Source organism: Erythranthe guttata, chromosome 10, assembly GCF_056151865.1.
Source record: "Erythranthe guttata isolate IM_541 chromosome 10, IM_541, whole genome shotgun sequence".
Taxonomy (NCBI): Eukaryota; Viridiplantae; Streptophyta; class Magnoliopsida; order Lamiales; family Phrymaceae; genus Erythranthe; species Erythranthe guttata.
In genome coordinates, this window is record NC_142542.1 from 6,310,001 (window position 1) to 6,321,895 (window position 11,895).

Consider the following 11,895-nt stretch of genomic DNA (forward strand, 5'->3'; position numbering starts at 1 on the left):
TTATTCTTTGAATCATAACAATAGTCCAAACTCCAACATTGAATTGGTCATTTTACTATTTCGTTAATTTTTAACATTTAAAGAAATTAGGTATAAATTTAGAGCAGAGCGCGCCAATCCCAATCCCTTAGAACCTTCACACACCCAAACGTGAAAATTGAAATCCCTAAAGTATAAAATCCCTCTTTTCCTAAATCTGAACGATTCTTCACTCTTCTCTTCAATTTGGCTGCGACTCTTAAATAATCAGTTTCCATACTACAAAATCTCTCTCTATCTTCGGTATTGCTGCATTACATCAAGCTTTCTGTTGGAAACCCATTCGCCACTAAGAGAAGAAGGTACGCATACTAATTATTAGGGTTAATACTTTTAATTGTTATATCTAATCTTGTGTGTGAATGATTTTTTCTGTTTGGTGTTTCTATGAAATTCGGAAACTGTTTGTTGATATCAAGTTCTTGTTGTGTTCTTTTCAGCTGGCCTATGTATGTGTGCTATTTCATTTATGGTTTAGAAGAACAAACCAGCAACAAGAACTTCATTTTAGAAGAAAAAACAAATTCATCGAGTACGGCAAGGGTAGACTCGTAATTTCGGAGCATTCGCAAGATGTGGAAACTAATAATAATACAGAATGGCTGAATGAAAATCCCTTTGGAGTGCCGTCGGATTGGGAGAAGCACGTGTTAGACCGTGGTACTGACTCTTACTTACTAAAGTGGAAAGCTGAAGCCATAAATTGCAAATTAAAATCCAATTAATTGGATTTTGATTTATGCAAATACAAATTAAATATGTCACTATTCACTAACAAATAGTTTGGCTCTCAAATCCTTCGTAAATTGATCGAAATTTCGCTCCGAAGATCCAACGGCATCCAAAGCATCCACCAATATCCTATTTACTTTCTTCACCTCATGCTTCAAATCTCCACTCATCACCTTCTTAATCTTCTTAGCAACTTCTTTTCGATCAACACTTATTCCGTAATCACAAAGACTAATCCCGATTTTCCAATCATCGACCACTAATTTCCGATTAGTCGGTTGATCATACTCTAACGGATAACAAATCATCGGTACCCCACACCACATACTCTCCAGTATCGAATTCCACCCACAGTGTGTGAAAAACCCTCCAATAGCCGGATCCGAAAGAACCCTAATTTGATCGCACCACGGAATTATAAGCCCCTTTTCTTTACTTTCGACCCTAAGATTATCCATAAGAGAATCGAAACTATCTCCTCGAACCACCCAAATAAAATCTACTTCACTAAGTAGAAGCCCATAAGCTATTTCTTCTACAAGCTGCTTACTGATTTCAACTAGGCTACCGAACGAGATGTACAGAACCGAGCCGGGCGGCTTGTGTTCGAGCCAGTGGGTGCAGTCGTGTTCCGACCATAAGCTGTTGCTGACTGCGTAATTTGTTCCGAGATTTTTGGAGAAATTGACGGGGCCGATTGCGTAATTTGGTTGGTGTTTGTTGAGAGCTGAGAGTGTACTGGATTCGAATTCTTGAACTGTGTTGTGTAAGATAAAATCTGCTTTCTTCACTTGTTGAAATGCTCTGGGTTCCTATGGCAGATTCCTTCAGGTATGGCATTAAATCCTTTGTACTTATTGACTCAATTCCAGGCAGGTACTTTATTTCCTCCTCAACATGGTCTGGTAATAATAATCATAATATAACAAAAATCAATAAATTAAAAAAAAAAAAAAAGGGTAAATTACACGTACACCCCTGAGGTATGTTAAAATAACTTTAAGGTCCCTGTAGTATCGGTAATTACAATCACCCTCTGAAACATTGTTAGAAATGATGCATTGGATAAGTTATTCGGTTAGGGTTCTAACGGATTATTAGTTTCAGGCAGTGATGGAGACAACATAAAACTAGGGGATGACATGGCTCTTCTAGTATTTCTTAATTCCTTATTATTTTATATAAAAAAATTACTAAATTTTCGTCTATTGTAGCATTAACGGCCCCGATGGAAACAAATATAGTGCATATCGGTCTCCAGAACATGAAATCTTGGCTCCGGTAATTGTTTCAGAGGTGTGGTTGTAATTATCAATACTACAGGGACTTTAAAGTTATTTTAGCATACCTCAGGGTTGTAGGTGTAATTACCCTTAACAAATATGTAAATTAGGAAAAATAAAAAAAAAAAAAAAAAAAAAAAAAGAAAGAAAAATTAGTTACCTTTACATGGAAAATGTCCATTTTCTGTTAGAAGGTCAATGTGGTAAGCTAAAGAAAACACCAAAGCAGGTTCAGTCCAGAAAGAAACATTGACCAGATTATGCTTCTTGGCAATTTCTGCAGGCCATGTATACAAAGTGTCGGTAACCAAGAAATGTGCCGAACACGGATTAGCCCGAATTATTTCGGTCACTAACTCATCGACTCGGTGAGGGAAATCACTCAGCATGGACTCCCAATACTCGTCTGTATGAAGAGCTCGATCGAATTCCAACGGAAATCCGTCGGAAATCGTTTCGTAGCGTATATCGAGACCGGATTCACGCGCTCCGGAAAATAAATCCGGTTGGATTGTATTATCCCGAGATTGTGACAGCATCATTTGGTGGATAAACTCGAGGTGAACGAAGGTGATAACGAATCCCTTGGAAGCGAGTTTTGTGGCTAGATTGATAAAGGGTGTGATGTGGCCTTGGTATGGAAGTGCTATCATTATTGCGTGAGCCTTTGAAGCCATTTTTCTTTTTCTTCGATTGCTGCAAGAAGAAGGTGACTGTAATATATAACTTATATATTACAGTCACTTATATAATATAAGTGATTAAATTCAAAATCGGACGGTCGGTAATAAATCATAATTAGTGTCACTTTAATGTTAGCTGGCTTGGTTTTTGTTTTTAAACATAGTGAACTGTATCAAGATGGGTCAATTCATTGCCTTACCTGTTTTTTGTCAGGTTGTGTTTTGAATGAGCTCTAAAAAGGCATTATTACTTTATTTTTCTGTCTTTTATGTACGTATATCTGCGTAAAAGACATAAATCAACTTGTGCCATGTTACGATTGAATTCGTTTCGATTTTTTAGATATGATTGGCCTTCGACAGCTTGCGGTGCACAAATTCCAACCACTAATTTCCAGTCTATAGGATAGCAAATCATAGGCCCCCCCACACCACATACTCTCGAACGTAGAATTCCACCCACAATGCGTTTCGAAAGAACCCTACTTTAATCGCACCACGGAATAATCAACCCTCAGTGGGTGCATTCTGATTCCGACCAAAAAGTACTCTTGCTGACATCATTCGTCGGAATATTCTTGGAGAACTTAATAGGGCCGATTGTGTAATTTGGTTGGTATTTGCCGAGAGCTGAGAGCGTCTCGGATTCTAATTCTTGAAAAGTGCAGGATAAAATCCGCCTTCTTTACTCGCTCGAATGCCACGGATGAAACTCTGGTCGGTAAATATTCCGATTCTGATCTTTTAAGATACGGCATGAAGTCGCTTGTGCTTATCGATTCGACTCCTGGGACGTAGTTTACTTCCTCGTCTATATCGCCTGATCACAATCAAGAAAGTTATTACAAGTATGAGTAACTAAATAGTGCGAATACAATTAAGAAGATGTAGATACATATTAGTGCCTATTGAGGGCCTTGGATAGTTTGTGGTGAACGTATTCAAAATGAACAAAAGTGACGGAAACGCCCTCCGAAGCGAGCTTGAGGGCGAGATTGACAAAGGGGTTAATGTGACCTTGGTATGGGGCTGATAATCATTATAGCAGGTGAGTTTATGCACTCATTGTGATCAGCTGCCATTTTCTTGAATTTTTGAAGCTGTTTTTTTTTTTTTTTTTTTTTTTTTTTGAGGTTGATACAGGTTGGTTTGTTAATTATATATATATTACAGTACATGACAAAATTAATTATGTCAGTTTTGTGATAAGCGATGAATGCCTAACAGAAATTTGACAAGAGGATAGGTCATAAGTATGTATTAGGAAAGAGTGTCACGTGCAATTAGGGGTGCAAGTTAGAACGGATTTTCCAATTTCCGCCGGTTCCGATCCGAAAAGTTCCGATTTTGGAACAACTTTTTTCATTCCGATTTCTGAAATTTTCCGATTTTTTTGGATTGGAATTGGAATTATATAAAATAAATTTGGAATTTCCGATTTCCGATCCGATTTAATTCCGAAATTAATTCCGAAAAATTCCGATTTTTTTTTCCGAAAAATACACCTATAAATAGTATATATTGTACAATACTTATTTTCCAAAAAATGCACCTACAAGTTTTGTTTTAGGATTTTGACATAATGAATTGTTGTTAGAAGTTATATTGGATATTATGATGTGTTTATTTTTATTTATTTTTTTTGAACTGAAATCTAGTAGTTATTTGTTTTACTTTTATCGACGTGGATGCTCTTATTTTCGAAAAATTATGAACATTTTAGAAAATTTCGGCTAAGTTTTGAAATTTTAAAGCTTATGTGATTTCCGATTTTTTTCCGAAATTCCGAAATTTCCGGGTCTTTTGGAATTGGAATTGGAATTGATTTTGTACTTCCAAAATTTTTTGGAAATTTTCCGAAAAGGCTAATTCCGATCCGATCCATCCGACTTTCACCCCTACGTGCAATGCACATGGATTATGGTCTCAACAAAGAAAAAGAAAAACAAAAAAATCCACATTGGGGCTAAAATTAGGGCAAAATCAATGTCAATCCTTTTTTTAGACTTTGGAACATAATTCTTCATTCGGATATCCGATATTCCAATTTTCAAATTTTTCGATTTTTTTTGGATTGGAATTGAAATTGGAATTATCAATTACATAAATTTTTTGGGAATTCCGATTTCTGATCCTATTTTGATATTCGAAAATAACTCCAAAATTTCCAAAAAAAAAATCCCAAATATTCTGTCTTAAATTAGGTCTAAATTTAGAGCGCGCGAATTCGAGACCCTTCGAACCTTCAAACACCCAAACGTGAAAATTGAAATCCCTAAAATCTAAAATCCCTCTTTTCTTAATTCTGAACGATTCTTCACTCTTCTCTTCACTTTCGCCGCGACTCTTAAATAATCAGTTTGCAGATTCCAAAATATATCTCTGTCTTCGGTATTGCTCCGTCACATTGAGCTTTCTGTTGGAAACCCGTTCGCCACTAAGAGAAGACGGTACGCATACTACTTATTAGGGTTAATACTTGGAATTGTTATATCTGATATTGTGTGTGAATGATTTTTTCTGTTTGGTGTTTCTATGAAATTAGGAAACTCAATGAAGTTCTTGTTGTGTTCTTTTTAGTTGGCCTCTGTGTGTGTGCTATTGTAGTTCGTTTTCTGATTTTTTTTATTTTTATACTAAGAACAAGAATGCGGAGAAATTTTGGTTTACTTGGAGAAAACCATCACCATTTTAGTCGATTTTGTACTGAGCTGAAGCTTTAGAAGTGGCTCTAGAAGCCACCTTTCGAAGTAACACTAGTTCCAAAACAATGCTTGATTGCATTACCATGTCAGCAAAACACCTTGTCTACTGCACATACCACTAACCACCACAGTGAAACTTGCAGCAGATATCAATTATCAATTGATTTTGCCCTGCCGAGTTCTTTATACTGTTCAAAAATAAAATATGAAATCCAATAAAACTTGAAAAATACGGAGTAGTTTGTAGGTTAACCAAACGGAATTCAAGAATTGATTCTTAAAAATATATAAAAGTGGTATGACTCAAAATGATCAACTGCATCTCTCGTTGGTCATTTTTTATTTACATTTAAAGCTGTTTCGTGTAGATTCTTCCTCAAATCATTGATAAATTGCGTAAAGCTTCCCTCGGACAATCCATCAATTTCGACTGCCTTCTGTAAAATCGCCTTTACGTTATCTGCTTCTTGCCTCAAGCTCTTAGAAGTATTTCCACTCATTAACTTCTTAATTTTCTCAGCAACTTGTTTCCTATCAACTGATGTTCCATATTCACAAAGATTAATCCCAATCTTCCAATCATCAACCACTAGTTTTCTGTTGACCGGTTGATCCCAATCCATGGGATAACAAATCATGGGAACCCCACACCACATGCTTTCCAACGTAGAGTTCCACCCACAATGTGTCAAGAACCCTCCAACCGCTGGATCAGAAAGAACCTTAATCTGATTGCACCATGGAATAATCAATCCTTTATCCTTAATCTCATCCTCAAATCCAAACGGTAAAACGTTGTTATCAGCAGAACCGAGGATACCTGGTCGAATCACCCAAATGAAGTTTACTTCACTGAGAAGAAGCCCATAAGCTAATTCTTCGATAACCTGCTTACTTGTTGGCACAAAACTTCCAAACGAAACATACAAAACCGAGCCGGGGGACTTGGAGTCTAGCCAGTTGGTGCAGTCTGTTTCAGACCAAAAACTCTTGCTGACATCATTTGTTGGAATATTCTTGAAGAACTTAATAGGGCCAATTGCATAATTTGGTTGGTATGTGCTGAGAGCCGAGAGTGTCTGGGATTCTAACTCATACACAGTGTTGTGTAGGATAAAATCCGCCTTCTTTACTCGCTCGAATGCCACGGATGCAGCTCTAGTCGGTACATATTCCGATTCTGCTTTTTTAAGATATGGCATGAAGTCCCTTGTGCTTATCGACTCAACTCCTGGAATGTAGTTTATTTCCTCGTCTATATTGCCTGATCATAGTCAAGAAAGTTACTACAAATATAAGAAACTAAATAGTGCGAATATCTCATTTTTTGCGTAGGAGAGGAATATAAGTAAGAAGATGTAGATTCACATATACATACCTTTACATGGAAAATGACCCTTTTCTCTTAGAAGCTCCATGTGGTACTGTAAAGAAAATACCAAGGCTGGTTCGGTCCAGAATGAAACATTGACAAGGTTGTACTTGTCGGCAATTGCTCCAGGCCATGCGTAAACACAGTCGGCAACCAAGAAATGGACTGAATTTGGATCAGATTGGATTGTCTTTCCAACAAATTTATCGATCATACCTAAAAGATCGAACGTTATGGACTCCCAGTACTTCTCAAAGTGGAGTTCCCGATCAAATTCAGAAGAAAAACCATCTTCGATGGTTGTGTAACGTACGTCAAGACCTGATTCGCGAGCTTCGGAGAATAAATCGACTTCAGTAGAGCTTGTGTTATTGCTATTGAGGGCCTTGGATAATTTGTGGTGAACGAATTCGAAATGAACAAAAGTGATGGAAAAGCCATTAGAAGCAAGCTTGAGAGCAAGGCTGACAAAGGGGTTAATGTGACCTTGGTATGGGACTGATATCATAATAACATGTGACTTTATGCACTCACTCTCTGCTGCCATTTTTGTCTCTTAATTTTTGCAGGTTTGTTAGATTTCGTTGTCTGAGGTACGTATATGGTGGCTTTTTCATAATTTATTACGTGATATTTTCTGGATTGGATTTGTGTGGTGCTATTGACAGATATGGTATTCAATCAGTTTGTGATAATGAATGGAGCTAAGAGAAGCAAAATAGAAACTGACAAGACAACAAGTATTAGGACCACCTAAAAGATCTATCTATATTATCTTAGTCATGTACAAGAATTGTTTGATAGAGCTGAAATCAGGGAATATTGTAACTGAGTGAACACGAGTCATTTTAATTAACTCGAATTCACTTTCTGCTCTAGTTTCTTATAATTGAAAAGCTCTGCCGATAGTTCTGGTTAATGATCAATTCCTACTTCTAACTATTTGAAATTTTGGAATAATCATTACAAAAAGTGATCAGGCAGTGCTAGTTCAAATTGAAAGCCGTTTCTTGAAGTTTCGCCCTCAAATCCTTGATAAATTGAGCAAAGTTTCTCTCGGACGATCCATCAATTTCGACTGCCTTATGCAAGATCGTCTTTACGTTATCTGCTTCTTGCCTCAAGCTCTTAGAACTAATCCCGCTCATTAATTGCTTAATCTTCTCAGCAACTTGTTTCCTATCAACTGATGTTCCGTAATCACAAAGATTAACCCCAATCTTCCAATCATCAACCACTAATTTCCTATTAGTAGGTTGATCCCAGTCTATAGGGTAACAAATCATGGGCACCCCACACCACATACTCTCCAACGTCGAATTCCACCCACAATGTGTCAAGAACCCCCCAACGGCTGGATTTGAAAGAACCTTAATCTGATCGCACCACGGAATAATTAACCCTTTATCCTTAATATTTATTTCATCCACGAATCCAAATGGTAAAACATTGCTATCAGAAGAACCGAGGATGCCTGGTCGAATCACCCAAATGAAGTTCACTTCACTCAGAAGAAGCCCATAAGCCACTTCTTCAATCACCTGCTTATTTGTCTGAACAAAACTTCCAAACGAAATGTACAAAACCGAGCCGCGGGACTTGGAGTCTAGCCAGTTGGTGAAGTCTGATTCTGACCAAAAACTCTTGCTGACATCATTTGTTGGAATATTCTTGGAGAACTTAACAGGGCCGATTGTGTAATTTGGTTGGTATTTGCTGAGGGCTGAGAGTGTCTGAGATTCTAACTCATATACATTGTTGTGTAGGATAAAATCCGCCTTCTTTACTTGTTCGAATGCCACAGAACAAATTCGGGTTCGTAAGATTTGTGATTCTGCTTTTATAAGATACGGCATCAAGTCGCTTGTGCTTATTGACTCAACTCCTGGAATGTAGTTTATTTCCTCATCTATATTGCCTGACAGTCAAGAAAGCTACTACATGTAAGTATGAGAATTTTAAAGGATGTGATAAATGTCGTTTCGGTTTTAATGATACCGTTTCAACTTCAAACTTGATTTTGACCAATTATGTGGCTGAATTTGGCAAAACTCAAAACACAAAAGGTGGAGTTCTTTGAGTTAGCTTTCTAATCCAACTTGAATCACGAAGATTGGATGTAGGGTGGGAAAGATATGCATGAATCAATGAAGACTGCCCGCAATTTTGATGTTTTGAGTTATTAAAAATTCAAGATATAAGTCATTCATGCATAACTTTGTCACCTGGCATCCAATCTAGCTGATTTAAGTTGGATTAAAAAGCTACCTCAACTGATTTAAGTTTGGATTAAAAAGCTACCTCAAAGGACTACAATATTAATATAAGTGAAACGACATTCAAAATTTCAGGAAATTAATTACTGCGAATATTTTATTATTTTATTTTTCACAAGAGATGAATTAACAAGATGTAGATTTAATTTATACATACCTCCCCATGGGAAATGACCCTTTTCTCTTAGAAGCTCTATGTGATAACCTAAAGAAAACACCAGGGCTGGTTGAGTCCAGAGTGAAACATTGATAAGGTTGTACTTGTCGGAAATTTTTCCAGGCCATACATAAATAGTGTCGGCAACCAAGAAATGGACTGAATATGGATCAGATTCGATTGTCTTGCCGACAAATTCGTCGATTATAGATTGAAAATCGAACGTTATGGACTCCCAATATTCCTCAAAGTGAAGTTCCCGATCAAATTCAGAAGGAAAACCATCAGCAATGGTTGTGTAACGTATGTCAAGACCTGATTCTCGAGCTTCAGAGAATAAATCAACTTCATTATTATTGCTATGGAGGGCCTTGGATAATTTGTCGTGTACGAATTCGAAATGAACAAAAGTGATGGAAAAGCCATTAGAAGCAAGCTTGAGAGCAAGACTGACAAAGGGGTTTATGTGACCTTGGTAAGGGGCTGATATCATTATAGCATGTGACTTTATGCACTCACTCTCTGCTGCCATTTCTCTCTCTTAATTTTTGCAGGTTTGTTAGATTGTGTTGTATGAGGTATGTATGTAGTATTTTCTGATATTTTCTCTCTCTTAATTATTATCTGATATCTTCTGGATTGAATTTGTGTGGTGCTATTGACAGGCGTATGTAGTATTCAGAACTAGACAAATTATGCCAGTTTGTGATAAGAATGGAGCTAAGAGACGCAATTCAGAATTTGACAAGACAGCAGGTACTAGGACCAGCTAAAAGATCTATTTATTATATTAATCATGCATAAGAATTGTTTGTATATAGTTGAAATCAGGGAAGATTGTAACTGAGTGAATATGAATCATTTTAATTAACTCGAATTAACTTTCTGCTTATTTTTTTTTTTTTTAATTGAAAACCTCTGCTTAACTGACAGTTCTGGTTAATGTTCAATTCTTTCATTATTTGATTTCTGAATAATCATTACGAAAAATGATCTGGTGGTACTAACTCAAATTTCAAGCTGTTTCGTGAATTTTTCCCCTCAAATCTTCGATAAATCGATCAAAGTTTTTCTCGGACGATCCATCAATTTCAACTGCCTTCTGCAAAATCGCCTTTACGTTATCTGCTTCTTGCCTCAAGCTCTTAGAACTATTTCCGCTCATTAATTGCTTAATCTTCTCAGCAACTTGTTTCCTATCAACTGATGTTCCGTAATCACAAAGATTAATCCCAATCTTCCAATCATCAACCACTAATTTCCTATTAGTAGGTTGATCCCAGTCTATAGGGTAGCAAATCATTGGAACCCCACACCACATGCTCTCCAAAGTCGAATTCCACCCACAATGTGTCAAGAACCCTCCAATAACCGGATTAGAAAGAACCTTAATTTGATCACACCATGGAATAATCAACCCTTTGTCCTTAATATTAATCTCATCCTCGAATCCAAATGGTAAAACATTGTTATCAGGAGAACCGAGGATACCTGGTCGAATCACCCAAATGAAGTTCACTTCACTGAGAAGAATCCCGTAAGCCACTTCTTCAGTCACCTGCTTATTGGTCTGAACAGAACTTCCAAATGAAACGTACAAAACTGAGCCAGGGGACTTGGAGTCTAGCCAGTTTGTACAGTCTGATTCAGACCAAAAACTCTTGCTGACATCATTTGTTGGAACATTCTTGGAGAACCTAATAGGGCCAATTGCGTAATTTGGTTGGTATTTGCTGAGAGCTGAGAGTGTCTGAGATTCTAACTCATACACAGTGTTGTGTAGGATGAAATCCGCCTTCTTTACTTGCCGAATGCCACGGATGAGACTTTGGTTGGAATATATTCCGACTCTGCTTTTGTAAAATACGGCATCAAGTCTCTTGTGCTTATTGACTGAACTCCTGGAACGTAGTTTATTTCCTCGGCTATATTGCCTGACATTGAAGAAAGCTACTACACATAAGTATGAGAAATGAAATAATGCGAATATTTTATGTTTATAACAGGAGAGGAATTAGCAAGATGTAGATTTAATTTATGCATACCTTTCCATGGGAAATGACCCTTTTCTCTTAGAAGCTCCATGTGATAACCTAAAGAAAACAGCAGGGCTGGTTGTGTCCAGAGTGAAACATTGATAAGGTTGTACTTGTCGGAGATTTTTCCAGACCATGCGTAAATAGTGTCAGAAACCAAGAAATGGACGGAATATGGATCAGATTCGATTGTCTTTCCGACAAATTCATCAATTATAGATGGCAAATCGAACGTTATGGACTCCAAATATTCCTCAAAGTGAAGCTCCCGATCAAATTCTGAAGGAAAACCATCAGTGATGGTTGTGTAACGTATGTCAAGACCTGATTCTCGAGCTTCAGAGAATAAATCAACTTCAGTGTTATTGCTATGGATGGCCTTGGATAATTTCTGGTGAACGAATTCGAAATGAACAAAAGTGACGGAAAAGCCATTAGAAGCAAGCTTAAGAGCAAGACTGACAAAGGGGTTAATGTGTCCTTGGTATGGGAGTGATATCATAATAGCATGTGACTTTATGCACTCACTCTTAGCTGCCATTTTTCTCTCTTAATTTTTGCAGGTCTTTTTTAGATTGTATTGTATATAGGTGGCTTTTTGTTAATTATTAT

General features: G+C 37.1%; 3 protein-coding genes, 2 long non-coding RNA genes and 1 pseudogene across 6 annotated transcripts; 2 read left to right on the forward strand and 4 right to left on the reverse strand.

The window, feature by feature from the left end:
- Positions 1-132: 132 nt before the first annotated feature.
- On the forward strand, positions 133-1,113 carry LOC148767372 (uncharacterized). Its single transcript, XR_016033969.1, has 2 exons — positions 133-341; positions 480-1,113. It is a non-coding gene; the product is annotated as an uncharacterized LOC148767372 (long non-coding RNA).
- On the reverse strand, positions 545-2,779 carry LOC105961264 (UDP-glycosyltransferase 86A1). The gene is given in 3 exon segments (XM_012985502.2): positions 545-1,578; positions 1,580-1,673; positions 2,215-2,779. Coding segments are annotated over 3 exon segments (1,386 nt in total). The 5' UTR covers positions 2,732-2,779; the 3' UTR covers positions 545-803.
- A 2,845-nt stretch (positions 2,780-5,624) lies between these two features.
- On the reverse strand, positions 5,625-7,479 carry LOC105961257 (UDP-glycosyltransferase 86A1). The gene is made up of 2 exons (XM_012985497.2): positions 6,821-7,479; positions 5,625-6,706 (listed from the first exon to the last, which is right to left on the reverse strand). Exons 1-2 carry the CDS (start codon positions 7,359-7,361, stop codon positions 5,775-5,777), a joined length of 1,473 nt encoding a protein of 490 aa, XP_012840951.2. The 5' UTR covers positions 7,362-7,479; the 3' UTR covers positions 5,625-5,774.
- A 78-nt stretch (positions 7,480-7,557) lies between these two features.
- On the reverse strand, positions 7,558-9,846 carry LOC105961260 (UDP-glycosyltransferase 86A1). The gene is made up of 2 exons (XM_012985500.2): positions 9,248-9,846; positions 7,558-8,732 (listed from the first exon to the last, which is right to left on the reverse strand). The coding sequence occupies exons 1-2, from the start codon at positions 9,777-9,779 to the stop codon at positions 7,801-7,803; spliced, it is 1,464 nt and encodes a 487-aa protein (XP_012840954.2). The 5' UTR covers positions 9,780-9,846; the 3' UTR covers positions 7,558-7,800.
- LOC105961263 (uncharacterized) lies at positions 9,699-10,145 on the forward strand. The gene is made up of 2 exons (XR_016033970.1): positions 9,699-9,825; positions 9,913-10,145. It is a non-coding gene; the product is annotated as an uncharacterized LOC105961263 (long non-coding RNA).
- On the reverse strand, positions 9,988-11,881 carry LOC105961261 (UDP-glycosyltransferase 86A1-like; annotated as a pseudogene). The gene is made up of 2 exons (XR_016033967.1): positions 11,293-11,881; positions 9,988-11,181 (listed from the first exon to the last, which is right to left on the reverse strand). The product of XR_016033967.1 is annotated as a UDP-glycosyltransferase 86A1-like (transcript).
- Between the last annotated feature and the right edge of the window lie 14 nt (positions 11,882-11,895).

Coding starts and splice junctions, on each gene's coding strand:
- LOC105961257 (XM_012985497.2), bottom strand. CDS start 7,361: ATGGCAGCAGAGAGTGAGTGCATAAAGTCACATGTTATTATGATATCA. Junction 6,707..6,820: donor GGGTCATTTTCCATGTAAAG/GTATGTATATGT, acceptor GACTATGATCAG/GCAATATAGACGAGGAAATA.
- LOC105961260 (XM_012985500.2), bottom strand. CDS start 9,779: ATGGCAGCAGAGAGTGAGTGCATAAAGTCACATGCTATAATGATATCA. Junction 8,733..9,247: donor GGGTCATTTCCCATGGGGAG/GTATGTATAAAT, acceptor CTTGACTGTCAG/GCAATATAGATGAGGAAATA.